The sequence below is a fragment of the Manacus candei genome, unplaced genomic scaffold, assembly GCF_025592945.1.
Source record: "Manacus candei isolate 608988 ecotype Guabito, Panama unplaced genomic scaffold, ASM2559294v1 h1tg000139l, whole genome shotgun sequence".
NCBI lineage: Eukaryota > Metazoa > Chordata > Aves > Passeriformes > Pipridae > Manacus > Manacus candei.
This window is the reverse complement of record NW_026138187.1, coordinates 1,531,294-1,558,883: the sequence shown is the minus strand read 5'-3', so window position 1 is coordinate 1,558,883 and position 27,590 is coordinate 1,531,294. Positions and strand designations below refer to the sequence as shown.

The 27,590-nt window shown below is 58.1% G+C and overlaps 1 protein-coding gene across 5 annotated transcripts; it reads left to right on the top strand.

Annotated features, from left to right (window-relative positions):
• The first annotated feature begins 669 nt into the window (after window positions 1–669).
• KCNC4 (potassium voltage-gated channel subfamily C member 4) lies at window positions 670–23,668 on the top strand. Of its 5 annotated transcripts, none has more exons than XM_051771667.1 (6): window positions 670–1,037; window positions 2,854–3,600; window positions 7,924–8,860; window positions 10,361–10,546; window positions 11,359–11,394; window positions 15,399–16,083. In XM_051771667.1, the coding sequence occupies exons 1-6, from the start codon at window positions 870–872 to the stop codon at window positions 15,515–15,517; spliced, it is 2,193 nt and encodes a 730-aa protein (XP_051627627.1). In that variant the 5' UTR covers window positions 670–869; the 3' UTR covers window positions 15,518–16,083. The 5 variants fall into 5 exon arrangements, 4 of the variants coding, with proteins under 4 accessions (XP_051627627.1, XP_051627624.1, XP_051627625.1 ...); XR_007900553.1 differs by lacking the exons at window positions 11,359–11,394; window positions 15,399–16,083 and adding exons at window positions 22,624–22,851; window positions 22,927–23,668 and having other exon boundaries at window positions 673–1,037; XM_051771664.1 differs by lacking the exons at window positions 11,359–11,394; window positions 15,399–16,083 and adding an exon at window positions 16,149–16,782.
• Window positions 23,669–27,590: the final 3,922 nt, after the last annotated feature.

Sequence of the window (27,590 nt, the reverse complement as noted above, 5' to 3'; positions counted from 1 at the left end):
CAGGGGTTCCTGAGGTCAACATATCTTTTAGTAACAGAAGCCTGGGCTGGAAGGACCTGGAGGGGTTGGTTTGGCTGTTTCTACACCAAAGCAGGATTGTCTCTCCCTAAACTGAGGCACCTGATCTACCTTCCTCCTCCATCCCTTCATGGATGGAGACATGGCAGGATCCCAGCGTGTCCCCAACCTCTCCAGGAGGCCACTCAGCTCTCTGGGCATCCCATGGCCTGTGGGGCTGGTCTCTCCCACCTTTGGGGACTTGCCCAGTGGACCACGGGCAAGTGTTGGGCTGGGTCAGGGGTGAGACCAGTGGGGTGGACCAGAGACCCCTCAGCATGTCCTCAGGACACACCCAAGACGAGTGGCTTTCCAGGCTGGAGCTGATCCTCCTTGAGGTCTTCCAGGTCCTGCTCTTCATTCCATCCTTCTCCTGGATGTTATCTGAGGTGCCCTGAGCCTTGCAGGAGGTCCCTGCAGAAGTGACTCCCTCTTGCTCCAAAAAGGCCCTTATTCATCCAGCTCTTGCCATTTTCTCTCTTTCTCTCTCTCTTTTCTTTTTTTTTTTTTTTCTTTTTATTTTTTTTTTCCTCCCATGGACATTAAAAATCCAAAGGCATATTTGGAGAGCAGACAGCTTTGGGCGGGTGTTGCTGGGCTAAAAGATCTCTTCCTTCCCCAGATACAACCCATTTGTCTGCCTGGCCACCTCCTCCCACCCCGGGGACGGCCGCGCTTGGGTGCACGGAGCTCTCCCCGGCGGGATGAAAAGTCTCCGGATAAAAAATTAGCCGCAGGTCGCAGCATTCCTTCCTGCTGGCCAAACTCGCCTCGCCGCCACCGAGGAGCTGAGCTGCGATGCCTGGTCGGTGATGCAAGGCTCGATTTTTCCAGCACGGTTTTCCCTCGGGCTCCAGGCGCTCCCGCCGGTGCAGCTCCGGGTGCTTCGGGTGTGGAGCTCCGCCAGCCTCCACCCGCTCGGGATCCGGCCCTGGAAGCTCTGGAGTTGCAGGCACAGTTGGAGCAGTGCTTTCTTGGTGGTAAGATCTGAGCATGGCTCTCGTGCCCCGTGGGGTTTTTTTGGTTTTTTGTTTTTTTTTTTTTTTTGGGTGGAGCGTTTGCCCCAATCCACCCCCAACACCCCGTGGATACGGGGGGCACATGCGAGGGGACAAAACCGGGCAGGGGGTGACCAGGGGACCTGGGGGGACGCACCACACAGCGCTGGGAGGTGCAGAGAGAGGTGCTGGGGCAGCATCCCCCGCTCACCAAGCACAGCCCTCACCCCCACCCTGCACCAAGGACCCCCTTATCCAAGCGCTGATCCCTCTGGGTCAGCCCCCACCCCAATAACAGGCCCGTGCTGGGCTTGGATCCCCTCCATGACCCCCAAACCCCCACTTGCACACTTCCCCCCCCCCCAGCACCAGCAGTGCCAGTGCAGGAGTAAACAGCACTGGCAGGATGAGTCCCTCGGGTCTTCCCCAGGGTGACAGCCGTGGCCTCTGGGGCACCGCAGCTCCTCCCCAGCCTCAGGAGCCGGGAGTGAGCACCACCAGCCCCCCGGGGGTGTAGGACCCCCCCAAGGAAGGGGGTTTAGGGGGGAGAGCCCCGGGGGTGGTCGTTACCCCGGGTCCCAGCCTCGGCGGCCGCGGAGGAAAAGGGACATCGCTCATTTCGCAGGAGCCGAAACAGGGCGGGGAGATGCTCGGGGAGGGCAGTGGGAGGGAAGGGGGGCCAGGTCTATCTGCGGCCCCCCAGCTCCCCGCCGGCCCTGGGGTCGGTCTCTCCTGACCTCTCGCTGAGCGAGGGATTGCGAGCCAGGGAGGGATGGGATCTGCGGGAGCCTCTGCCAAGCGCTGGCTCCAGATCCGCAGGCAGCTCTGGGCTGCATTTCCCCTCCGGCGCGAAGCGGAGCTGGGGTGTCCGAGGTTCACTCCTCGCTGACACCGACCCCCCGAGACCCTCAGCGGCACGTCGGGCCCCGCGGGGAGGTGAGCGGTGCCCGGGGGTGCGGGGGACCTGCGGGGAGGCGGGGGGCTGGGCTGGGGGTGGGTGGAGGGGATGGAGGGATGGATGGAGGGATGGGAGGATGGAGGGGAGGGAGGGATGCGGGGATGGGAGGGAGGGCAGCGGCGGGGGCGCCGGGGGGGGGCTGCGGGGCTGGGCGCTGGGGCGGGGGGTCTCCGGCCCCCCGGCGGGGCGGCGCCGGCTCCCGTAACCCCGCCGCTCGCTCCCAGCCCTATAAAAGCCCCGCCGAGCCCCGCAGCCGCTCCCGCCGCCTCCCCCGCGCCGAGCCCCGGGAGGCACCGCCGGGGAGCAACAGGCCCCCCTGGCCCGGCCACGCGTGAGCGGAGCCCCCCGGGGAGGGGGAGCGGGAGGGGAGGCGGAGGGGGCGCATCCATCCCCTCCTCTCCCCGCCGGGGACCGGGGACTTGCCCCCCGGCCGCCGCCCCCTCCCCGAGCCCGGCCCGGGGGGGGCGGAGGGAGCCGCCGGAGCGGGAGGGGCGGGCGGCGGAGCCCCCCCCGCGCCTGGAGCTGCAGGTACCGGGCCGGGGGGGACACGGCGCCCGGCGGGGCCCAGCATCCCCCCATCCCTTCCCCAGCATCCTCCCGGCTGGGCCCGCAGGCCCCCCCGCCCGCCCCGGGCCCCCTCCATCCCGCACTTGTTGCTGCCCGGTAGGGCTGCACCGGCTCCCGGTTTAGGGCGGTTTTATTCGGGGGGGTGGTTTGGGAGGGGGTGGAGGTTGCAGCCTCCCCTGCTGTCCCCCGGCAGCCGGCGGTGTCCGGCTCGGCTCCCGCTCGCTCCCCCCGAGGCCAGAGCCAAGCCTGAGCCCCCCCTTTTCCCCTCCCCAGTCCCATCTGTGCCCCCCTCTCCCGCCTCCGCCGACCCCCAGCTCCTCGCCCGGAGGAAGGGTGCGCGTTCCGTGCATCTCCCATCCACCGAAATCTATGATCAGCTCGGTGTGTGTCTCCTCCTACCGTGGACGCAAGTCTGGGAACAAACCACCCTCCAAAACATGCCTGAAGGAAGAGATGGGCAAAGGGGAAGAGTCGGACAAGATCACCATCAACGTGGGGGGCACCCGGCATGAGACCTACAAGAGCACCCTGCGGACTTTGCCGGGCACCCGCCTGGCCTGGCTCGCCGACCCCGACGCCCAGAGCAACTTTGACTTTGACGGGAAGAGCAACGAGTTCTTTTTCGACCGCCACCCCGGGATCTTCTCCTACGTGCTCAACTACTACCGCACGGGGAAGCTGCACTGCCCCGCGGACATCTGCGGGCCCCTCTTCGAGGAGGAGCTCACCTACTGGGGCATCGACGAGACCGACGTGGAGCCCTGCTGCTGGATGACCTACCGGCAGCACCGCGACGCCGAGGAGGCCCTGGACATCTTCGAGAGCCCCGAGCCCGGCGGAGGGGCCGGCGGGGAGGAACCCGAAGAGGAAGGGGGTAGGGAGATGGCCTTGCAGCGCCTGGGCATGGATGACAGGCCCCCCGGGGCGGCGGGGGCTGCTGGAGGGGGTGGCTGCTGTCGGAACTGGCAGCCCAAGATGTGGGCGCTCTTTGAGGATCCCTACTCGTCCAAGGCGGCCAGGGTAAGATCCCGGAACGCGCCGGTGGGGACGTGGGATGGGGCCCTGCTGGGGTTGTGTCTTCAGCTCTCTGTCCCTGTGGTGAGATGGACTTTTCCTGTGGTTTATGTGGGTGCCCTCATTGCCATCCCCCTCCTCCCGCCGGGCACATTGGCCGTCCCCCATCCCACAGGACACCTCTTCCATCATCTCCCAGTCTCCTCCCAGTGCATCACACCTGGGGATGCTGGGCTGAAACTGGAGGCAAACCCAACCCCTGCCTCCTTTGCACCCTCAGGTGCTGCCTGGGCACCTCTGGGGCACACGGAGATGAGGGATTGCTCTTGGAAAGGCTGAGTCTTGGCAGAGGCCGAGGATGCTCCAGGACGGGCAGAGTGCCTGGGTTCCTCTCGCTGGGTTATGGCCACGCCAAAACCCACATTCAGTGGCCAAGGGGTGGACAGGGGTCAGGGCTGGTCCTGAAGCAAATGGGATCCTCATGACTGTCCCCAAGGAGCTCGTGCTCCTCCTCTGCAGCAGCAGCAGCCCCGAAGGACACCCCGTGGCCCCCCGTCCCCCACTGTCACCGTGTCGATGCCGCCCACGGTGCCCATGAGGACACGGTGCCCATCAGGACGTGGTGCCCATCAGCACGTGAGAGCACAGGCTCTCAGCTGTTAACACACAAACCACCCCTCCCCAGCCCCCCCCAGGTCCCCATGTCCCCAGTACCATGTGCTCACACACGTGAGCAGGACCCTGCACCCACAGCCCCCCCGGGCCTCCCTGGGCACGCAGACAGCCCCTACCCACGGGCACCGACATGCCTGGGGTGTTTTACCCAAAACCAGGCGCAGCTCCAGGCTCTCTGTGCATGTGTCTCCTCTCCCAGCTGCTCTCAGATCATCCCCAAAATGCTGTCCCCCAATCCCCAGACACCCCCCTGTACCCACCCAGTCCCATCCCCCGTCACACCCAGCTCATAAACCTGCCCCCCACACACGGACGGGCATTTGGGATCAAAAGGAATTCTGGATGCACTTAGAGGTGTAAAAAACCCCCATCCATGGCAAGAAATCCTGCAGGCATTTCACACCCACCAGCAGCACAGGGCAGGGGTCGGTTTGCAGGGAGGTGTTTTTGCAACACACACCCGCAGAGGATGCTCGGGCAGGGAGAGCTGAACTCCCCCTAAAAGGGGGGAACCCACTCCTCTGCCCATCTCTGCGGGCTCATCACCTCAGGGAGACGCTGAGTGGTGCAAAGCTCCAAATAAAATATTCAACAAAATTAAAAATAAACCCAAGCACAATAATTCAACTCCTTACCCCCCGCCCCCCCTACCATGGTGTTATTTGGATTTGCTTTTCCCGTGTTTCCTGTTTTCCTGTGTGCTGAGCTGCTCCTGGAAAGGCTTCAGCAGGAGGAATGTGTTGGAGGGAGCAGAGATGGTTGTGATGGAGCCCTGGCTGGGGCTGGAGTGGGACTGGTTTGTACTGGGAGCTCCCTGCTTCCTTCTCAGTGCTCTGTGCTAAAGGCTCAGCAAGGCCAGGGGAATGGTCACCTTCCCAGGTCACCACTGGGAAAAATACCTGTGTGGCTTGGGAGAAGGGGAATCTGAGGCACAGAGCAGTGAAACCAACCCCAGTGAGTGCAACCTGCCCAGTGTTCCCCGTTTGGAGTAACCATCCAGCACTGGGATGTTCTGGGGCCCACGAGCACCCCTGTGGGTGCAACGTTCATGGTGCTGCCCTGATGTTTTGGGCTGGTGAGGTTTGGGGTGGTGGGGATTTCTTTAACACTGCCCCATTTTGGGCTGGTGAGGTTTGGGGTGGTCAGGATTTCTTCAATTTTGCCCCATTTTGGGGCCTCTGCCTTCCTTTCCAGAGCCAAAGGGGTGCTGCTGCAGAGAATGCTCCAGAGCAGCCAGTCTTGGTGCATTTTGCCAAACCTTGGGAAGCAGCAGTCCCAGGGTGTCCATGTAAACCCTCAGCTGTGACTAAGAGCCTCAGGAGCTGAATTTCTCCTCCCCATGGAGCAGCCCCTCGGGCCCTGACTCAGTGGCTCCCTGCTATTTCCATCTTTCCCTCCCTCCAGCACTCCTCCTGAGCTGCTGACTGCAGGATTAGAGATCCCTCCCGAGTTTTTAGCCCCTTTTCCATGTCCCATTGATGTCCATGGGATCCCTGGCTCCTCAGTCCAGTCCACCCCCAGGGAATTTGGTCCCTGGTGCAGCTGCTGTCCCAGCTGGAGTTTAACACTTTTCCTCCCCACGAGAAACTGCCCTAGCTGGGATTTCACCTCTGCCTCCAAATTCCTCCTACTTGGAGCTTCTCATTATTTTTCCCCATGTGGGGAGCCCTGGCCTGGCTTCCATGGGCACTGCCAGGTTGGTGAGCCCCTGTAGGCCTCAAAGAATCCCTGGATTCCTTGGGAACACCCATCTCAAGCTGTTGAGTGAGGCTGAGATCACACAGATCGTCAGCAGGTTCTGCAGGACTCGTTTGTGAGAGTTCTGGTGTGTACTGGTGGTACTGGGTGAATACACAGATTTGATTTCATTTTAAAGACATTTTGGAAAAGAACCTGAGTTTTGAGCAGAGCCTGAGACATCTTGGGTCAGACACAAAACTGGAGCAGCACCGTTGGTTTGGGGGGGGACACGATGGTTTGCACTGGCTGTGAACCCGACTCTCCTATTTTTAGAGGTTGTTTTTGCTCCTGGAGCTAAATCAGGTCTCACCTCACTCTCACACAGCAGAGCTGCTTCATTACCCGAGTGTTCACAGGGTATCACCCCCTTCCTTGGTCTTTTACATTTCTTCCTACTTTGCTTTGAGTCCAAGTTTTTACTCTTGAGGTTTTCCCGAGAATTCCCAAACAGGGAAGCTCAGGAACATGAGTCAGCCATCGGCTGAAAGCGGATTATTTTGGCTGGGCCACTGCTGTGTAGGGACACTTGTCTGGCTAAACTGGCCTTCAGAGCTCGCTTTTTGTTGGATTTGCTTCCCAAACTGCGTGTGGCTCATCGGTCTTCAGAGCCACACGTGGTCCAGAAGGGTCTGATTGGGGTGAGGAGCATCTCATCCCATCCCTGAGCTGGTGTCTGGGGTGGGAGACTCAACTTCCAGAGCTTTCTCCAGCAATTAATGCCTGGTTTAACCTTCTCACCAAACCCTTGATGGGCTGACACTCCCTGGGCCGTCCCCCCAGGGGTTTGCCCTTGGGGACACCCCTCAGGGATGCTCCTGGCAGGCTCTGGGCTTCCACTCCGGGCTTGGGTTTTTCTCCAGTGTGACTCAGGCTCTCTGTGCTGCTGATTCACTCCAGCCGAGGGCCGGGGCTGTCTCCTGGAGCAGCCTCGTGGAGCAGCTCTTCCCAACAAATGGTCTCATCCTGCTCAGTGCAGGGGCAGCAAAGGGGCTGGAGCAGGATCTGCTCCCAGGGAGCCAAACCCACTGTGGTTTTGTGCTGGAGGAAGGGGGGACAAAAGCAAGAGCTTTTCTGCTCAGAAGCTTTTTTTCTTTTTTCAGGGGCTCTTGGAAACAGATGCTCTGGGTAAAGGACTCATCATGAGCTCATCCTGCCGGGAGGGGGCTGAGCAGGATTGATGGGGCACCACAAGGTGGTTCTTTCTGACACAGCCTCTGATTTCCACCCTCCTCGCTGATATCCACGAGGAGGAGGTGGCATGGAGGGGACAAAGGTCTCACTGGTCTGCCAGAGGGGACAAATGGGAATATCTGGGTGTCACCAGGCCCAGGCCTCAGTGGGAGGCTGAGCTCTGCCTGCTCCTCTCCTTCCTGCCCTCTGAGTCCTGGGACCTTTTGCAGGTACATCATCCACCACGGCCCCTCAGGGAGCAGGAATGGAGGGAAAGGACATCTCTGACACATCCAGACCCCAAACCTCACAGTCATGAATGATGAGAACCTCTCACCTGGTGTGGTTTGGGATGCACGTGGGGGAGAGTTCTTTGACTTTGTCCTCTTAAAATTTAAGAATTAAATTCTTAAATTTTGTGTCTGTTCCCAGCGGAGTCTCACTCTGATCCCAGGCTGTTCCAGGTCTGACTTCATCCCCATAACTGTCATTTCTGGCACATCTCCAGCCACAGCTGGAGCCCAGCTCACCTTGCCATGGACAGATCGTAGCACTTGGAGAAAGGTTCTGGCCCCAGACACTGAGGTTTGCTGCCAACTCATAGGAAGGTCCAGGAACCCTTCCCTGCCACCCACCCTTGGTCCTGGCGCAGTGGGTGGCAGCTCCTGGGGTGTTTTGAGTCTCCCCCAAAGAGGAGAGGTCGCCCCACATCACTCATGGCCTGTGTAATTCCTGCTTCCCCAGGTCGTCGCTTTTGCCTCGCTCTTCTTCATCCTGGTCTCCATCACGACCTTCTGCCTGGAGACACACGAGGCCTTCAACATCGACGTCAACGTGACGGAGACCCTCGTGGTGGGCAACACCACGACGGTGCTGCTGACGCACAAGGTGGAGACGGAGCCCATCCTCACCTACATCGAGGGCGTCTGTGTCCTGTGGTTCACCCTCGAGTTCCTGGTTCGCATCATCTGCTGCCCAGACAAGCTTCTCTTTGTCAAAAACCTGCTCAACATCATTGACTTCGTGGCCATCCTGCCCTTCTACCTGGAGGTGGGCCTCAGTGGCCTGTCCTCCAAAGCCGCCCGGGATGTGCTGGGCTTCCTGCGGGTGGTTCGCTTCGTCCGGATCCTCCGGATCTTCAAGCTGACGCGGCACTTTGTGGGTCTCCGGGTGCTGGGCCACACCCTCCGCGCCAGCACCAACGAGTTCCTGCTCCTCATCATCTTCCTGGCCTTGGGGGTGTTGATTTTCGCCACCATGATCTACTACGCCGAGCGCATCGGGGCCAAGACGTCCGACCCCACCGGGAGCGACCACACCCACTTTAAGAACATCCCCATCGGGTTCTGGTGGGCCGTGGTCACCATGACGACCCTGGGCTACGGTGACATGTACCCCAAGACCTGGTCGGGGATGGTGGTGGGGGCTCTGTGCGCCCTGGCCGGGGTGCTCACCATCGCCATGCCCGTGCCCGTCATCGTCAATAACTTTGGGATGTACTATTCCTTGGCCATGGCCAAGCAGAAGCTGCCAAAGAAGAAGAAAAAGCATATACCCCGCCCAGCCCCTCTGGACTCCCCCACCTACGGCAAATCCGAGGAAAACTCCCCCCGGAACAGCACCCAGAGCGACACCTGCCCGTTGGCAGTAGAGGAGGGGGCGACTGAGCGGAAACGGTCAGGTGAGACCCCAAAGGGGGGGAGCAGGGAGGGGGAGACCTCGGGGAGCACCCAAGGCAATATTTTTGGTCCCCTGTGACCCTGGGGACAGCGCAGGGTGTGGCCTCCATCTCTGGGGTGGGTGAGAACTCGGCGTAGAAGGGGCTGAGACCTTCGAGTGTTAGGGTGTTGGGGGCCCTATTGGTGGACCAGGATGCTGCAGATCAAGTCCCCCCTCCAGGAAAGGGGGGAAGGCCATATCCTGCTCTTCCAAAAGACATACCATGCTCTCCTAATGGCATAGATCAGCTCACCACGGTGGCATTCCAGGTGTTCCTCCACTGCCCACCTCTCCCTCACGCTGACAAAGGTAAGGCCACTTGCCCAACTCCCATCTAAGCCTGGTCATGCCCTTGGGATAGATTTTCCTTTGCTTCCTCCCACCATAAATCATGGAAACCTCCATCAAATGGATAAATCCCTGGATGTTCCCTGGGGCTTGACCCTACCTCCCCATTCATTTTCTGATGGACACAATCCCTGCATGGCTGTTCCAAATCCTGAGCAAAACCAGCCCCTGGACATTTATTATTTGCTCTCATCCTGAAGTCTGGGGGTTGGCCAGTCCTTCCTTTGGGTCGGGATAGGGCATGGCTGTGGGCAGCTGTTTGTGGGCACCACCCCCTGGGCTCAGCCTGGGGGTCTCTGAGGGCCCTGTCCCGGTGTCACCACTGGCCATGGCAGCTGCTCTGCCCTTTTCCTCTTGGTTTGCTGCCAGTGGCACCTCTGGAACAGCTGGAAGAGGAGGGACCCCGGAGGGGTTGTGTCCTGCACCCACATGATCTCACTGAGCTCAGCCCTGGACAGCTGCACATCTGGAACATGTGGTTAACAGTGTCCTCCATCTGCGGGGGCACGGGGAGCTCTGAATGCCCCAAACAGCTTTTTTCCTTACAAATCTCCCTTTTCCACGTGCCTGCACATCCTGCCTGCCCCAGGAGCCCTGGCAGAGGGAGCAGGAGCTCTGCAGAGCAGGTCAGCCCCGTCCCTTCCCCCTGCACCCCCGGGAGCCCAGGCCAGGCCCTCCCGTGGCAGAGCCTCCTCTCAGCTGAGGAACCAGGGAGTCAGTGACACTAATTAGCACCTCCCACTGTCCTGAGCAGCCGGGTCCTCCAAGAATTTTTGGAGAGCTAATCCCCACTAATCAAGTGCGTGGATCTCAAAGACCTGGGGGGTTTCCTCCTTAGCTTTGGCTTCATGTAGGGTTTATAACCCTCAGCAGGGGAGGAGCTGCTCTTTGCTGCTCGGAATTAAGGCTGGAATAGTTCTGCTCCCCTGGAGTTAATTACTCCAAATTAGTGTCCAGGCTGGGATTGTCCCTGAGTTGCTGGGCTCTGCCTGGACTCTCTGCAGCCTGGTTCCATCTGCTTCCTTGAATGGGCTGACCAAACCCTTCTGGCCACCACGAGCACCTCGCTCTGTGGTTTATCAGCTGCTGATGGGTCTCTGCCGCCTCCCTGCAGACTCCAAGCAGAACGGGGAGGCCAACGTGGTGCTGTCGGACGAGGAGCAGCCGCTGTCGCCGGCGGGCGAGGGGAAAGGGCCCGTGCGCCGCTCCAGCACCCGCGACAGGAACAAGAAATCCTCCACGTGCTTCCTGCTGGCCACGGGGGACTTCTCCTGCGCGGCTGATGGAGGCATCCAGAAAGGTACGGCTGGGGGTGGGAGCTGGCAGGGGGAGCTGCAGGACAGAGGTGGAGGTTGGTTGTTGATCCAAGGCAGGGGTTCATCTCCATCCGCCCCCTGGCTCTTCTCTGCTCCCCAGATCCATGTCCTCCTGCCTCTCCATCCGCTTCATCTCCGTCCACCACATCTCCCTGTGCTGGCCCCACATTTTTGTTTTCTCCTCCCCCTGACTGCCCCTGTTTGGGGTCTGTGACCCCGTTGCTGGCAGCCCTGCCCTGCACGGGGACAGGTCTGTCCCTTTGCTCCCCAGCGCTCCAACTTCTGCCCCTCCAACTCTTCTCCCTGGGCTTCAATTGTCCATCTCAGGGTGGTGTGAAAGGGACATCTCCTGGGCACGTGGTGAGGTTGTGGCTGAAGGTGACCAAAAGGTTTTCAGTAGGGAAAAAAAGTCCCCACGTTTTCCTTTCCTCTCCCCCCCGACGGCTTTGGTGGGTTCGAGCGTGGGGAGCTGTGATGTGTCGAGTGCTGCCTTGCCAGAAGCTCTGGGCTGCCAGAAAGGCTCCTCTGGGTTTGGAAACGGAGCTGTGCTTAAGTGTTGAGGTTTTCCATGGGAAACTGAGGGGGAGATGAGTCAGGAAAACACAAAACTCTTCCTGCCATGAGAAAACAAAGTCCCCTTCAGCCTGGTCCCAGCCTTCTCTGCCCCTCTCCCACCAACTCAGCCCCTGTGAGGGTAAATCCAGTGCCACAAAATCCAGCTGCACCCTCGACTGCTGGGATAATTCTTAGGGCAGGGTTCAGATTTTTAGCTCTGCAGGTTTTTTTATGTGTTCAGGCTGCTGCCTGTTGCTCCCAGGGAATGGTGCCTGGAGCTGGGATGGGGCAGGAGGAGGGATGAGCTGCTCACCAAGACCTGTTGGTGCTTTGGAGACCCTCAGGGATCTGTTGCTTGTGGAAGTGGTTGGGATGAGCTGCTCACCAAGACCTGTTGGTGCTTTGGAGACCCTCAGGGATCTGTTGCTTCTGGAAGTGGTTGGGATGGTAGAGACTGGATGGGGTTGGGATGCAGGGAGGTGTTTGGGGGCAATCACACTTATCACAGCAGTAAAAGCAAATTGGTTGTTTCCTCCTGGGAAATCAAGGATTCCCTTTGGCATTCCGGCTCAACCGTAGCAAAGAGAGAAAATTAAAAGCTTTGCTCATCTTTGGGCAAATACTGTCAAATATTTGCTTGAAATGTTTCATGTTTTTTTCCTGGAAGTTCCTTTTCCTGTGAAGTTGGTGTCTTTTCTTAATGCCTGTTAATGTGAGGATGAGAGGGGGCTCCAGTCCTGCCCCAGGCTGGGAGGGGGAGGCTGAACTGGAGAGGTTGAAGGAGAGGGATGAGAGCCAGTGCTGATCGTCATCCTCAGGAAATGCTGAAGTTGGGGATCTCTTCAGCTGAAGCATTTGAACCTGGTCCCACTGGAGCCTGGAGGAGCTCTAAGAGCTGAGGATCCAGAGCTGCTTTCACTGCTCCCAAATCCCATTTCTGCAGGAGACCAGGTTTCTCTCCTTGTGTGGTGGCAGCAGCATCTACTGGGAAGGGCACTTTGGTGATCGTGTTTGGGGTGTTCTGGTGTCTTCCCTGCACATATCAGAGTGCTTTTTACAATTTACACCAGAGGTGTCCGTGGTTCACTTCCCCCCACGTTGCTGCAATGGTGTTGCACCTGGAGACAGGTGGATGCAGGGGGGCTTCAGAGATGCTCGAGACCTTTTGGGAAGAGGGAACCTCAATGCCTGGGTCCTGCTGGTAGGATGGGTGGGATGCTGGCCCAGGAGGTCAGGGGGCAATGCTCCAGAGCTCAGGGGTGACCAGAGGTGACCAGGGGGCAGAGCTGCCTCCAGCCAGGAGCCGTTGGGAGCTGCAGAGGCTCCTCTTCCCTTGCTCCTGATTTATCTCCTGCTGAGGCTGTTTGTTCTGGTCCTGGGTTCTTGGCAGCTCTGCAAATTGAGATGAGCTTGGTTCTGAGCCCGACTCGCTGCTGGCCATCTGTCAGATCCTGGGACAGGTACTGGTGTCTGTGCAAGCTGTGGAAAGCAGGAGATGGAGCTGGTTCAGGAATAAGCTGCAGATCTTGGTATTTATCGTGGATCAAGCCCAATTCCAGTGGTTGGTCTTGTTGGGGCAGCTCAAAGAGAAGAGTTACCCCTGCCCACCACCCCTTGGACCCGGGCCTGGGGAACACAGAGCTGGGTTGCTGTGGATTCCCATGTGGAATGTGTTTCTTGCCCCTGTGGATGCTTCCAGTGGTGTCCCTTTGCTCCCTTGACGCCAGGGACGGTTTCAGACCCCTGATCTCCCTTCAGCAGTTCCCAAAAATGTGTCCTGCTGGGCCCAGGCACGTTGGCATGAGTCTGCTTTGGAATGTGAGCCTTGTCCTCTGCTTGGATGGAGGGATAGGGAGGCAGGAAGAGTCCAGCCCCCCCAGTGCCAGCGAGGTGGGTTATGATGGAATCATGGAATCATTGAGGTTGGAAAAGAGCTCTGAGATTGAGTCCCATTGTTCCTCCAGCACTGCCCATGTTCCCAAGTGCCACATCCACGTGGCTTTTAAATAACTCCACCCCCTTTATCAGCACACTGACGTGGCCCAGCAGCAGTTTTTGGCTCTGTGGCCAAACCCAGAGTGTTTGCAGATTTTTTCCTCTGTCTCTTGCTGTCAGTGCAGGGCCATGACCTGGGATGGAGCTGGGGATGCTCCAGTTCTGGGCCCCTCAGTTCAGGAAGGACATGGAGGGGCTGGAGCAGGTCCAGAGAAGAGCAACGAGGCTGGGGAAGGGACTGGAGCACAAGTGCTGTGAGGAGAGGCTGAGGGAGCTGGGGGGGCTCAGCCTGGAGAAGAGGAGGCTCAGGGGAGACCTCCTCACTCTCTGCAACTCCCTGACAGGAGGGGGGAGCCAGGGGGGGTTGGTCTCTTTTCCCAGGCAACCATCAGCAAGACAAGAGGGCTGAGTCTGCAGCTGTGCCAGGGGAGGTTTAGGTTGGAGATTAGGAAGAATTTCTTTCCAGAGAGGGTGCTCAGCCATTGGAATGGGCTGCCCAGGGAGGGGGTGGATTCTCCCTCCCTGGAGGTTTTTAAGAAGAGACTGGATGTGGCATCAGTGCCATGGGCTGGGAACCACAGCGGGGTTGGATCAAGGGTTGGACTGGATGATCTCAAAGGTCCCTTCCAACCCAGCTGATTCTGGGATTCTATGACTCTATGATTCTATGAGCTTCCACTGGCAGTGCCTGGCTGGGGGGAGCGAGGAGCAGCCCAGGGCTGTGTCAGGAACAAGCCCAGGCATTCCCAGGCACTGCTGCCTCCCTGCTTTACCCTGTCCCGTGTGCTCTCCCCTCCCTGCCCCTGCACTGGGAACTGAGTATTTCCTGAGGGAAGCCCAGCCTGGGAGGCCCCCCTGGGGTCACACAGTGTCCCCTCACTCTCTTTATAGGCAGCAAACCTGTTGGTAAAGCAATGCCAGTGACCTGAGGTAGCACTGGAGTTACTGGGATTCTGGCTCTGTTAATGAACTGCAGCCCTGGCAATCAGCAGAACACAACCCCCTGGGGCTTTGTGGCTCCTCCTGTCCCTGAGCTTGGTGGAAAACCAGGATGGACTTGAGGGATGGAGCCCTGAGCTCCTTCCCAGGTGCTCCTGTGAGTGTGGCTTGGGAATAAACTGATGGAGAGAATGGAGCGTTGGGCTCGGGGAAGGTTTGCCCTCGGAGCTGCAGAGGGTTCCTGGGGGAATCCAGCATCTTTATGAAGTGCTGCCCCAAACTGTGGTGTTGGAGACTTAACCAGAGCAAGCAGTGTGATTTTGGCCCCATTCCTGTACCCTTTTCCAGCCTTTTTTATTCAGAGAACAGAGCAAGAGGGAAAAGATCCTCCCCATAAACTTGGATCACCATGGAGGCTCCAAGCAAGCCTCGACCCCGTAACTCCTCCTGCCAAACTGGTGCTGTTTGGGTGCTGGATCCAGGGTTATCCTAAGCTTTCAGGGACTGTTGGATCTCAGCAGGACTGCTTCCCACACACACGGATCAGGGTGGCAGGGAAACATGTGAGCTCCCCAGAGAACCACAGCTCTCCCAGGAAAAGAGCAAGGGCTGAGGCAGGATGAGCCTAATGCAGTTTTTTGGGGGTACTGGGGGGAGCAGGAGGGTCTTTGCATCAGCTGCTGTAGGTGAGAAACATCCCCAGCTCCCCCCAGCTCAGGGCTGTGCTCATTCCCTCCCCTCTCACTGGGTGGATCCAAGCCAGAAAGTAAATCAGGAAATTGCTCCTCTTCTCAGGGGCTGATTCTAGTCCTGCTTCCACTGCAGAGACTGGGAAAGCTTTGCTCGAGTCAGCAACAGGTTTGTCCCTCTGTGCCCTGGACCCACCTCTGCCTGAAAAATGAGGAGCTTCTCAGGGGGCTGAGTGGTGGGAAGGGGCTGAAGGATCCTCATCCTCCCTGCTGAGTGCTGGAGATGAGAAATGATTAGGGAAAAAAATATTGAAAGGGGATAAAAAAATCAGGTTTAAAGTGCTCTGGAGCTTTTTCCAGGTGACACTTTGTCTCAGCCTCCTCCTGGGGGCTGAGTGCTGACTCCTGATCCCAGCCCAAACCAGCCTGGCCAGAGCAGCAGAACCCGAAATGCCCCCGGAACACCCCGGGGTGGGACACAGGGAGGGTTCCAAGCTTGGCACTGCCCCGGGGGCCATCCATCACCCTGTTCTTCTGCTGTCAGGAGCTGCTCCCTGTGCTGCCCCTGTACACACCCCGTCACTTCCACGCTCCTGCTTTCCCTGGATCCTGCTGGGGCTCGGGAAGGGCTCAGGCTTGGCTGGGTTTGCTCACCCAGGAAGATGCAGGCGCAGGGACATCGGGCTCATCATGGCCAGAAGCATCATTAATTTTCCATATTTTGGCAGCAGATCCAGGGACAGACTCATCTGCAACAGTGCTGCAGGTTGGACCTAAAAATCCAATTTTCAGTGCAAATACTTAGTGCCTTTCCAGCAAGAAAAGTGGCTTTTGACCTGTGAGAGCATTTCTTCTGGCTGTTTGCTTTTCCAGTAAAACCTGGAGCAATTCCTGGCTCTTTGGGAGGAGTGTGAAGGGTTCCTGTGCTTGAAGAAATATAAATATCTGCAATTTCTTATGGAAAATAATGAGCACATCCACCTGCTCCTTTCCACACAGAAAGGTGTGTGCAGCAGCTTGGGGTTTAAAACCCAGAGCCGTGGGAATAACTCCTTCAAAATCCCATATTTGTTTGAGTTCTGCTGCTTTTCCCTGTCTGCTTTAGCCCACAAAATCCCCAGTTTCATTCCTCATTCAGAAAAATTTGGGAAGCAAAATCCAACCCCCCCCAGGAGCAATTTGGTCTCCCAGGACTGACGACTCCCAGGTCCTGGGTTTGGCCAGTGCTGCTCCATGAAGGGAGGGGGAAGGTCTGGAGGATCTTTGGTTGCCCTCAGAAAGCTCCTCCTGGATTTTTTCGGGGGTTGATTGGGGTGTGGGGCTGGTGACGCTCCCCCTGGTGCTCCCGGCTTTCCCAGCCTTGGGAATGGGGCTGCTCGGCTCTAACCTGTGTGTTCTCTCCACCAAGGCTATGGAAAATCCCGGAGCCTGAGCAGCATAGCTGGCGTGGCAGCATCCCCGGGGGGCTTGGCCCCGCTCCCGTCCCGCTGCAGCTCTCCCTGTGCTCTGCAGAGCCCCCGCTCTCCCGTCCCCTCCATCCTCTAACACACCTCCCGGACCCCGCTCTGTGTGTGTCGCTCCGTCCCCCCTTCCCAACAGCTCCGTGGCTCCAGTTTCCAGGCGAGTTCCAGCCGGGACATCTCCACCCACCCCGAGCAGCTGGGTCTGACCCTCTCCAGCCCCCCCTGCCCTGCCCTGCAGGAGCTGTAACGTCTCCACTGACCTTGTCTCGCGTTCAGGACACACTCCTGGAGTGGGGTTGGGGTGATTTCCCCCCCTCAAAACATTATGAATCCCAAATAAACCGACCCCTGTGGTGCCCTCTGGGGTCGAGCCCTCCCTCCCGTGGGCCGGTTGCACTTGGGCTAAGGGGTGGTGGAAACACAAGAAGGACATGTTGACTTATAAAATTATATCTCATTGTGCTGGAAATGGCTGAGTTCATATAATTTTAGGTTCTGTTTTGTTGGTTTTCCTTTTTTTTTTTTATTTTTTTTATTTAAAAACCAACATCAAGTTTCCGGAGGCAACAGATGAATAAACCTCTATTCCCTGCCCAGCAGTGGTTCCCCTCTCATTTTGTGCCTTTTTCTGCCTAAATCACACTTGTTCTTTCCCAGATTGTGTCTGATTCTCCATCCAGCCTCAGGGATGGGCTTTGGAAAGCAGCCCTGAGGTCCTGTGGAGGGTGAAGGGCCCTGGGAGAGGCTGGGATAATAGGTAGGGATGTTCCCATGAAGAGCTGGGAGGGGGTGGGAAGAGGAACAAGGGGCCCTGGGAAAGCTCTGCTGGTGTTGAACAGTGGGGACAGGAGGGATTGGAGACAAAACGATGCCTAAATGGAAAGGGGGATGAATCCCTTCTGGAGATGGACATGGGGGGGGCAGAGCATTCCCATGGGAATGGGCACTGGGTTTGAACCAGATCCCCCCATCCCTGGGAGGAGGAGGCTGGAGTGCCAAACCCCTGTTCCGCTGCTTTTGCTCGTGTATATCAGTTTTTGGGGTGATTTTGGATGATCTCAGGTGTTTCTGGAACTCAGACCAACCCTTCAGCCCCTGATTTGTGGCTCTTGTCTTGCTCTGTTACCCCAGCTCAGCCTCCCCAGAGCCATCTGGGTCTGGGGGGGCTGCAGGGGCTGCTCTGGGGGTGCAGCCCTGGTCTGGAATCCCACCCTGCTGCTCTCTCAGTCTCTCTGCTCACCCTGAGCAAGGCAGGGCTGCCACCTGGAGAATTTTCTGGGCAGCAGAGCTTAGTTTTGGGCGTGTTTAAAAAGAAAAGAGCCCCAAAAGGTTTTTGGGGATCAGCCCCTTCCCCTCCATCGTGGCCAAACTGGAGCTGGAGCTCAGGGAATGATGCAGAGCGAGGATCCTTGGGGGGCAGGGATGGGCAAAGGTTGGACTGGATGATCTTGGAGGTCTTTTCCAACCTTAATGACTCTGTAATTCCATGGTCCCCACACCCTGAAGGAACTGGGATGGATTTTGGCCTTTCCCACAGCCAGGACCCTCCTGCTCCATCCCAGGCCCCCTGTGCCTCAGTTTCCCACAGTGTAGAGAAGGAGCTGCCAGGAGGAGCCAGTTCCACCTCCAAACAACCCCCCTCCGAGTCCCACACGGGGCCAACAAGAAGCCCTTCACTTTTATTTTGCTTTTCTTCCTCCCTCACCGTGTCCCAGCCCTGTGAGGGCTGAAGGGAAGCAGAAAAGAGGTGGAAAAACTCGGTGCCACGAGCTGGATCCTGGGGCTGGATGGCAGGAGCTGGGCCCTGCAGAGACCCAGTGCTGGAGCTGGAATTTCTGGGGATCTGGGGAGAAACTGGGATGAGCTGCATCCATCCTCTGCCCAGGATGTCCTGTGGTGGTTTCTGACCCCTGTGCTGTGCTGGGGATTCACCCCTTGTTGGCAGCACCTGTGTGTCAGTGGTGCAGCTGCATTCCCGGGATTTCTGTGATTGAAGTGTATTCCCACAGGAAATGGTGGGAGTAACTGGGCAGGTCCATGAATCACCCAAAGATCCATGAGCTGGCTGAGTCCAGTGGCTCACACTGGCATTTCTCTGGCTCATCCTCCCCTCTCGAAGCAGGAGGAGCTGGAATATCCCCATCCCCTGAGAGAGGGAAGGTGATTTCAGTGGCCTCTGGACCACAAATGATTTATCAAGGTCACACACTGACTTTGGGGACAAGCCAGCCATGAAACCCTGTCCCTTGAGTCAGACCAGGATGCTCAAAATTTGGGGTTTTAAGCAGAGGATCAATCCCAGAGCAGATCCCAGGAGATCCCACCCTCTCCCCACAGCAGAGCTGGTTGTCTGGTGTGGAAAACCTTTGGTGGACCCCCCAAAACCTGATCCCCAGCGGAGCAAGGAGGGCTGGGCAGGAGCTGCCACAGGATGCAATTTTTAGCTGTGCCGTTATGCAACTCGGGAGAGGGGATGACTAATGTGCAAAAAGCTCCTCTAAAACAACCAAACCCCAAAAGGGAGACGGAGGGATTTCAGTGGGAGGCACCGAACTGCTGAGAAACCCTTCGCATCTTCTCCCTCTTCCTCCCCACCTCCCTCTGATTTGGGGGATGCAGGAGGGAGAAAGCAGCTCGTTGGTGTTTTTAAGAGGGGTCTGGGTTGGTTTTGGGGGTGAGTTCAGCAGGGCTTAATCCCCTGGGTAAGAGGAGCTGTAGTGGAGCAGAGCAGAGCTGTAAATATCTCCAGAGCCCAGGGTTTTATCTCAAACAGTGGCCAAAATTGGCTGCCTGGAGAACAGGATAAGAATAGAGCAGGAATATCCGATACTTCCCCTGAATATCCTCCCAGAGCTTATCTGTGTTTAGGGATCTGGAAGGAGCTCACGTTCCAGCCCAGAGAAAGGAAGGTTGTTGGATTTATTCCCGAGGAACTGAATAAATCCACAGGATTAGATCCATGGCTGCCTCTGCCCAAGTCCTAACATGGCATTTAAAAAAAAAACAAACCTCAAGGGGTGTGCAGGGACTGTCGGGGCATCCCAGTGTGGACAGGAGGGGTTCCATGGGATGAGGGGACTCTGCTGGCTCTTGTTCCCAGCAGGATGCTGTGATTGAGGAGGGATGTATGGATAACACTGTGTGTATTGTCTGTGTGTGTCCCTTGCTGTGGACAGTGGGGTGCCTGGAGCTTTAGTGCCCCGTGTCCCTCTCCCCGTTGTGGCTGCAGACACAGGTGATGCTCAGCAGCAGCAATGGGACCAGGAATCATGGAAATGTGGAATGTTTGGGTTGGAAGGGACCTTAAATCCCATCCAGTCCCACCCCCTGCCATGGGCAAGGACACCTTCCACTATCCCAGGTTGCTCCAAGCCCTGTCCAAGCTGGCCTTGGACACTCCAGAGATGGTGCACAACCTCTCTGTTACTGTCCCCATGTTGGAGCTCTCCCATCCCTCTGTCCACGTGTCCATCCACTCTGGACATGGATCAGCACGTTGGGACAAGGACCAGCCCCTATAACCACCCACCCCTGGTGCTGAAAGCACTACAAGGAGCAAAACCAGAGCAGCCTTTGGATGCAGGGAGGGGATCTGGGGGCAGTTCCCCCTTCCAGCATCAGCTTTTCCTTCTCTTTTCCTCCTGGAAGGCTCAGTGCTGCGTGGAGGCTGCACCAGGATCCCGGGGTTGCGTGCAAAGTATTAATTTTTATTGTTGCAACAACTGCTCTGTTTCTTGGGAGATGCCTGAAAGAGCTGAGAAAATAGAAAGGCCTGTCAGGCTGCCGGGAGGGAGGTGAAGATGTCAAGAGAGTAATTGCTCTACCCAGAAGGAGCCTGTTCCTGGCTTCCCCAGCACTGCCAGGAAAAATCCTCAGCGCTCATTTGATGGCAATAAAGGAAAAATAGAAAATAAATAGCAACCCCATGGTTTGCCCGTGCTGACGAGGAATGGGGAGAGCAGAGGCAGATGCAAAATAAGATGCAGTTGAGCTTATAAATAGGAGCCTCCCAGCTCCCAGTCTGTTACTTCCTGACCTCCACCCGGGCACTTGATCCTTACGCATTTCCTACAGAAAAGGTAAATGAAGGAGCAGAAATTATTTTGTAAATTGCTGGGGAGGGGGTCAGGCTCTTCCTCCTGTGTGGGATGGGCTGGGGCAGGGAATGAGTCCTGGTGCTGTGGAAAAAATAATCACAGAGTCAGGGAATGGTTTGGGCTGGAAGGGACTTGGAAGCTCATCCAGTCCCACCCCCTGCCATGGGCAGGGACACCTTCCCCCAGCCCAGGAGGCTCCAAGCCCTGTCCAACCTGGCCTTGGACACTTCCAGGGATGGGGCAGCCACAGCTTCTCTAGGAATTCCGTCCCAGCACCTCCCCACCCTCCCAGGGAAGAATTCCTTCCCAATATCCCATCCATCCCTGCCCTCTGGCAGTGGGAAGCCATTCCCTGTGTCCTGTCCCTCCATCCCTTGTCCCCAGTCCCTCTCCAACTTCTCTGGAGCCACTTTAGGCCCTGCAAGGGGCTCCAAGGTGTCCCTGGAGCCTTCTCTTCTCCAGGGGAACCCCCCCAGCTCTCCCAGCCTGGCTCCAGAGCAGAGGGGCTCCAGCCCTGGAGCATCCCTGTGGCCTCCTCTGGACTCTCCCCAGCAGCCCCACGTCCTTGTGCTGTTGTTCCCAGGGCTGGGGCAGCTCTACAGGGGGGTCTCACCTGAGCAGGGCAGAGGGGCAGAATCCCCCCTCCCCTGCTGCCCACCATCCCTGTGGGATCAGCCCAGGGCAGGGGGGTTTGGGGTCCCAGCTCACGTGGCCGGGGCGTGTTGAGCTTCCTGTCCCACCAACACCCCAAGTTCTCCTCAGGGTTAGTGCAGGACCTACCCAAACGTTGTGCTGGCCCAGCTGGGTGCTGGCAGCCCGTGGAGGCAGCACTTCAGGGGGTTTGGGAAGATGCTCCTGGTGGGACTGTGGGAACTCACCACCCCTGGAATTTTGGGGGGGATGGCCCTGGCAGCACCACGGCAAACCCGAGTGATTTTTGGAGCTGGGATGTGCCAAGTCAGGGTAGCACCCTACTGATGCTGGGTGGCAGATCCCCACCCAAAAAAAGCCTCAAGGAAGGGGCTGTGAGGGCAGGAGGGGCTGTGAGGGCAGGAGGGGCTGGGACTCGCTGACGAACAAAGGGAGCCGGTACCCATGAGCTGAGACAGGAGGGTGGTTTTCTCGTAGTGGCTTTGTCTGGGGGACAAAACCCAATAAAAACCTGGGCTGTTGTTAGTTATTTTTAGTTGTGCTAACTTTTTTTTCCAAGGCTGGGAAGCTGCTTCCCTGGCAGGTCCCTGGAGGCCGCGGGCAGCAGGTCTCGAGCTCGCACAGAAAATGGCTTTGAATGGGGAGGAGATGGGAGTTAAAAGCCGACTTGTGCCCCTGGTAAATCAATCGACCTGATGGGGAATGTTTCCAGCAGGCCACGAGTCCTGCCAAGAGCTTTTAGCTGCTCCCAGGACTGATGGAACCAAGAGCTGGGATGATTTTCAGCAGCTGGTCCCCGGTTGCTGCTGGGGGTGCTGCTGGGTCCCCAGACCGGTCACCGTGCCAGCCTGGGAGGTGGGAAGTTTTCCTGCCAGCTGTGGGATTTAGGGGCTTTCATTCCAACGGGATGTGGGGGTTGAAAAGCCTCTGTGTCTGGGCATTGCTCCCCCGAGCTGTGCAGTGACACCTGATGGAGAACGAGACCTTTGTTTTGGTGCAAACAGGGTGGGTTTGGGGCTGTGTTGGGTCTGCAGGGAAGGAGGGCGGGTTGAACCCATAAAGCAGAATTCCATGGCTTATCATGTGGATTAGGCACTGTCTGCCTGCCTGACAGCCCCTCGCCTGGGAAGCAGGCCCTGGCACATGGGGAGAGGCGGTGGGTGACTCAGAGCTCCAATCAATGGTAATTAATTCAATGATAACAAATGAGAGGGAGAGAGAGAGAGAAGAAAAAACACTGTGGGATTAATGCACCAGGCTTGGCTTTGGGACATCTGGCTTGGGGTTGGCTTGGGAAGTTTAGGGCAGGAGCAGCTTTCTGGGAGGAAAAGGCTGCAGTGGGAATGACATTTTTACTGTGTTCTTCATTTTTACCCTCGAAATCCCCGTGGCTCCACGTCTGGTTTCTCTTGGAGAATCGTTTCCCAGGTCTCCATCTCTGGCTCCATTCTGAGGCTTTTGTTAAACCATTTTTTCCTGGATTACTGATGGAACAGCAGCATTTTTATCCCTCTGGAAAAGGCCATTTTGCTTTGTGGTTAGTCTGTTCTCTCCCTCCTACAAAGTCGGGGTGCCCTGGAAGCTCAGCCTCCCTCCCACTCCCCTATTTCTCCCCAAACAGCTGCTGGAACATGATGTTTAATGTGTTTAATATTTGTGTCTTTGATTGCAGACTCCTGCCAGGACGCCCTCGCTTCCAGTTACGCCCAGGGCGAGGTGGTCACCTTCTCCTGAGCCCCGCTGGATCCAGGGAGGGCCCCGCTGAGGGACGCCTTCCCCCAGGGATGCCCTTCCCAAGGGATGCTCTTCCCAAGGGATGCCCTCCCCGAGGGATGCTCTCCCCAGGGGATGCCTTCTCTTAGGTGGAGGGATGTGTATCCTGAGGGATGCTCTCCCCAAGGTGGAGGGATGTGTATCCTGAGGGATGCTCTCCCAAGGTGGAGGGATGTGTATCCTGAGGGATGCTCTCCCCAAGGTGGAGGGATGCTCTCCCTGAGGCCAAGAGATGCTTTCTCCAAGGGATTCTGTTCCCAAGGCCAAGAGATGCTTTCCCAGAGGCCAAGGGATGCTCTTCCCAAGGGAGATGCTCTCCCTAAAGCTGAGGGAAGCTCTTCCCAAGGGAGATGGTCTCCCCAAAGCTGAGGGAAGCTCTTCCCAAGGGACATGCTGTCCCCAAGGCCAAGGGATGCTCTCCCCAAATCCCAGGGATGCTCCCTGCAAACCTGGGACATGCATTCCCCCCGGGATGCTCTCCCAAGGCTGAGGGATGCTTTTCCCAGTGGACATGCTCTTCCCAAGGCCAAAGGATGCTCTCCCAAGGAGCCTTCCTTCCCCAGGGCTCCAGCTCCGTTCCTGGTGGGGGTTGGCAGCAGGGTCCCCTCAGAGGTGCCACAGGGCAGTGGGGCCAGGAGGGAGGTTTGGGGGTGTCCCCACTCCCCTTCCTGCTGCCAGCCCTGCCACAGCCACACTTCCCATCCCCACACAGCACCCCTGGGCTGCCCCCTGCCCTCGCCCATGCTTTGGGATGCACCTTGTCCCTCTGGAGCCCCTCCAGCTGCTCCCCAGGGCATCTCCGCCCGCGGCTCCACCCGTGCTCTGACCCCCTCCATCGTCCCACAGGCGCTGGGGACCCTTCTCTGGGGTGCCAAAGGCTCCACTCTGGGTGCCATGGGCAGGCCCCAGGGATGCTGAGCCCGGGATGCAGATCCCTGACCAGGGTGGGGGTCGAGGGGGTGGGTTGGGGCGCGGGGATGGGGCTGGGGGGCGATGGGTGGCCCAGGAACCCAGCTGGCCTGGCAGGGTCAGGCTCTGCCCAACGCTGCTCCATAGCTCTGTGACCAAGGCAATACTCCTGTGTCCATCTGTCCTGCCCGCATGCCTGTCCCACCAACCTGTACCAGAGTTCCAATAAACACATGGATGAGCTGAGTCAGCTCCTGGACCCTCCTGACTCCCTGTTTCCTTTCTACCAGCTCCCTTCCTTTCTACCAGAGCCCTGTCCCAGCTGTCCCAGCACAGGCAATGGGGATTTCAGCAGTGGATCCCCTCGAGGGAGGTGATTCTGCTCCTCTACTCTGCCCTCCTGAGATCCCACCTGGAATACTCATCCAGGTTTGGTGCTCCCAACTTAAGAAGGGCTTGGAAGTGTTGGAGCAAGTCCAGAGAAGGCTGTGAGGTTGATAAGGGAGTGGAGCACCTCCCCTATGGAGACAGGCTGGGAGAGCTCGGGGGGTTCAGCCAGGAGAAGAGAAGGTTGTGTGGAGACCTCACAGCACCTTCCAGGATCTGATCTGAAGGGGCTACAGGGAAGCTGGAGAGGGACTGTTCATCAGGAACTGGAGACACAGGACAAGGGGAATGGATTCCAATGGAAAGAGGGAAAATTGGGAAGGAATTCTTCCCTGGGAGGGTGGGGAGGCCCTGGCACAGGTTGCCCAGAGAAGCTGTGGCTGCCCCATCCCTGGAAGTGTCCAAGGCCAGGCTGGACAGGGCTTGGAGCAACCTGGGCTAGTGGGAGGTGTCCCTGCCCATGGCAGGGGGTGGGACTGGACGAGCTTTCAGGTCCCTTCGAACCCAGACCAGTCTGGGATTCCACGACTCCCTGTTGTGGCTGAGCTCTTTGCTCTCTCACCCATCTTGGAGCAGAGCCCATGGAAAGCCCACAGCAGAATGGCTTCAACATCCCTGTGGAATCCCTTTGCTGGAGGAAAGGCCCTGCAGAGCTGCCACATCCACTGGTTTTGCCTGTTCTCAGTATCCAAGATGAAACAAGCAGCACTATGGCCCAGCAGTGCCATCCTTAGGCTTTGGAGTGAACACTGGGTTGAGGTGCAGGGGCTGTTCCTCCCCGGGCAGCTCCGAGCTCATCCATGAGCCCACAGCTAACATTCCTGCTGGGGCTGTACCCCCCAGGCACATTGTGAGCCCTCAGAGACCCACGGAGACCTGGGACTGCCAGTGCTCCAAATCACTGCTGCCATGAGCTGGGAGGGGCTCAGCTGCCCCCCTACCTGGAGACTTTGGGGCTCCACTTGTTGACAGCCCTCCCCAAGGAGGCACAGGGACAGGCTGGGATGGGTCAAACCAGGCACAGAGCTGAAAAGCTGCTGTGAAACTGGAGAGCAAACATTCCCAAACGTGAGCAGACCGTGGCCAGGGGCCAGAGAGCGACTCCAGGGAGAGGCTCTGGGAGAGGCTGCAGAGCCCCGGTGAGAGCCCAGAGGTGCTGCCAGTTGTGCCAGGCCCTTCCTGCTGTGGCTGTGGCCATGGATCCATCCCAGGACCTGTGCTGAGGGTGCTGGAGGAGGCTCAGTCAGGTGGTGCTGAGCACCTGCATCCCCCGGGTTCTGTTCGGGGCCACGAGCACTCGGAGCATCAGGACCTGCTCCAGGGGGACCTCGAGGGGACAGGGTGGTCATGCTGGGGGGGGTTGGGGCAAAGCTGGCTGGAGATGTTCCCTGAACGTCCCTCAGCAGCAGGACTAGGTCCCTGCTCCGTCCTGGACAAAGCCTCTTCCCATCACCATTCTGTACTGCACTGGCCAAATGCAGCCTGTTCCCACTGGTCCCTGGGCAAAACGGGAGTCAGGAGGAACAAACTGGAGGCTCAGGGACTGAAACTGTCCTCAGGGATTCCCCAGCTCTCCTGGGGGCCCCCTCTCCTTCCTCTTTCCACTTTGGGAGAGGGGAAAGTCCATCTACACCTGACCCTGGGGCTACAGGTTGGGAATTGTGGTCCCAGCCTAAATCCGCTGTGGGGGTGGGTGTGATGAGTGGCCAAATCTTCCTGGAGCTGCATGAAGGTGGATGTGACCCATCAGCCAGGAAAGGTCCTTCACCCCAGGACCCCATGGGGGTGTTGGAATGCAGGAGAGGATGAAGCCCCATCCCAAATCCCCATCCCAAACCCCTATCCCAAACTCCCATATCAAATCCCCATCTGGTGCAGGCCTTCCTGAGCTCTTGCTCTGGATGCTCCATCAGCTGGGCTGGGCTGGGCATGGGGTGCTGGGCAAGGTCATGGGCATCTTGACTTCCCAGCAGACCATGGAGACATGGGGAGGTTGTGGCAGGTGCAGGGATGGAGATGGGAAAGGCCAGACTCCAGCTGGGGGCAAAACCCTCTTGGGGGAGCACCAGGATCAGGTGTGGAAGAGCAACAGCTCCTGGAGGGAGCAGAAATCCCAAAGGAAGCAGAAAGGGTTCATCCACGTTTTGACTGTCCCCACAGGGACATTTTTGGGTCCAGCAGGCAGTGGGATGCTCCCGGTATTCCCCACATCCCCATGGAGCAGAGGATCCTCTCCGGTGGCTGATCCCGGCCCAGCTCCGGCAGCCCCAAGGCTGGCAGGGATTTCCTTGGTGCCACTGCTTGTTTGGAGCTGCAAGACTTGGACTGCGGTGCTTTTGGCGCGACTCCCCTCCTGGCCCGGGTTCCCTTGGCTCTCCCTCCCTCCAGGTGCAGACTCAGCCAAGCAGGAGAACGAGACAAGGGATGAGGACAGAGCCTGGCACACCCCGACACTGCTCCCTTTCTTTGCCCAGAGAAAAATCACCCTTTTTCCCCCATCATGCCACAGCGTTTTCCTTCTTTCCCTTTGTTTTCTGCAGCCAAAGAGACACATGGAGGGAGACCTGGGGACATGTGGCAGGGAGGGAGCACGGGCAGAAAGACCCAGGGGGGACGGTGACGGTATCCCTGGCTCGGGAATGGGATTGGCCACCAGGTGCACTCAGAGGAATTTTAATCAACAGAAGACAGGGCTGTCAATAAAAACAAGAGCGGGGGATGAGAGCAGGGTTTTTAATCTGGGAAAGTGGCTCCTGGGAGGGAAGAGCACAGGGATGGGCAGCGGCTCCCAGGGAGCTGCTTCCATGCCAGGGATAACTGGCATGGGGCTGGATCTGGGCTGAGAGAGGGGCTTCCCACCAGCTGGGCACCCTTTGGGGTGCCACTGCAGGGGCAGGGGGTGGGGAAGGGATGGTGGTTTCTCCACAGCTGGTTTGTGCCTCAGTTTCCCCTTTCCTAAGTGGAGAGGGGGGGTCACTCCTTTCAGACAGCCGGATTTGGGGGGTGGGAGGGTAAAAGGAGGGGTTTGCAGGGAGTGGGTGAGGGCACCAAGGGCTGTGGGATGAGTGTGGGAGAAGGGCAGCAGGAGCTGAGCATCCTGCTGGGAGCAGAATGAGCCAACTCTGGGCAACGATGGGTTTCCAGAGCTTCAGGAAATGCCAGAGCACAGGGACCTCCTCACACCCTGTTGGGTGCAGGTCAAGATGCCTCAAGCACATTCCCCGACTTCCAAGCCTGACTTGGCCTCACACCACACTCATCTCCAGGATGGTGGCACTGCTGGGGGGGGGGGGTTGGAAGGGGGAAACTCCTGCTTCCCACTGAACACCTCGGGAAAGATGAGAAGGTGAGTCCCTGCCCTAATCCCAGCTCTTACCTGGGGACAGCTGTGCTTGCCACTGCCTGTGGAACTGGTGGGATGCAGGAGGTGGAGCTGGGAGCACTGGAGAGGTTCTAAACCTACCCCAGAGAAGCTTCTGTGGCCAAACAAGTTGCTGGTGCAGTTGATGCCACTGGTCATGGTCTCAGAGAGGGGATGGTGAAGAGAAGCGAAGGGATGAAAGGGGCTGC

Excerpts from the sequence above, each read along its gene's own strand:
- KCNC4 (XM_051771667.1), top strand. The coding sequence starts at position 870 with ATGCAAGGCTCGATTTTTCCAGCACGGTTTTCCCTCGGGCTCCAGGCG. Across the intron at positions 1,038-2,853 it reads GGAGCAGTGCTTTCTTGGTG|TCCCATCTGTGCCCCCCTCT; the intron begins GTAAGATCTGAG and ends TCCCCTCCCCAG. Across the intron at positions 3,601-7,923 it reads ACTCGTCCAAGGCGGCCAGG|GTCGTCGCTTTTGCCTCGCT; the intron begins GTAAGATCCCGG and ends CTGCTTCCCCAG.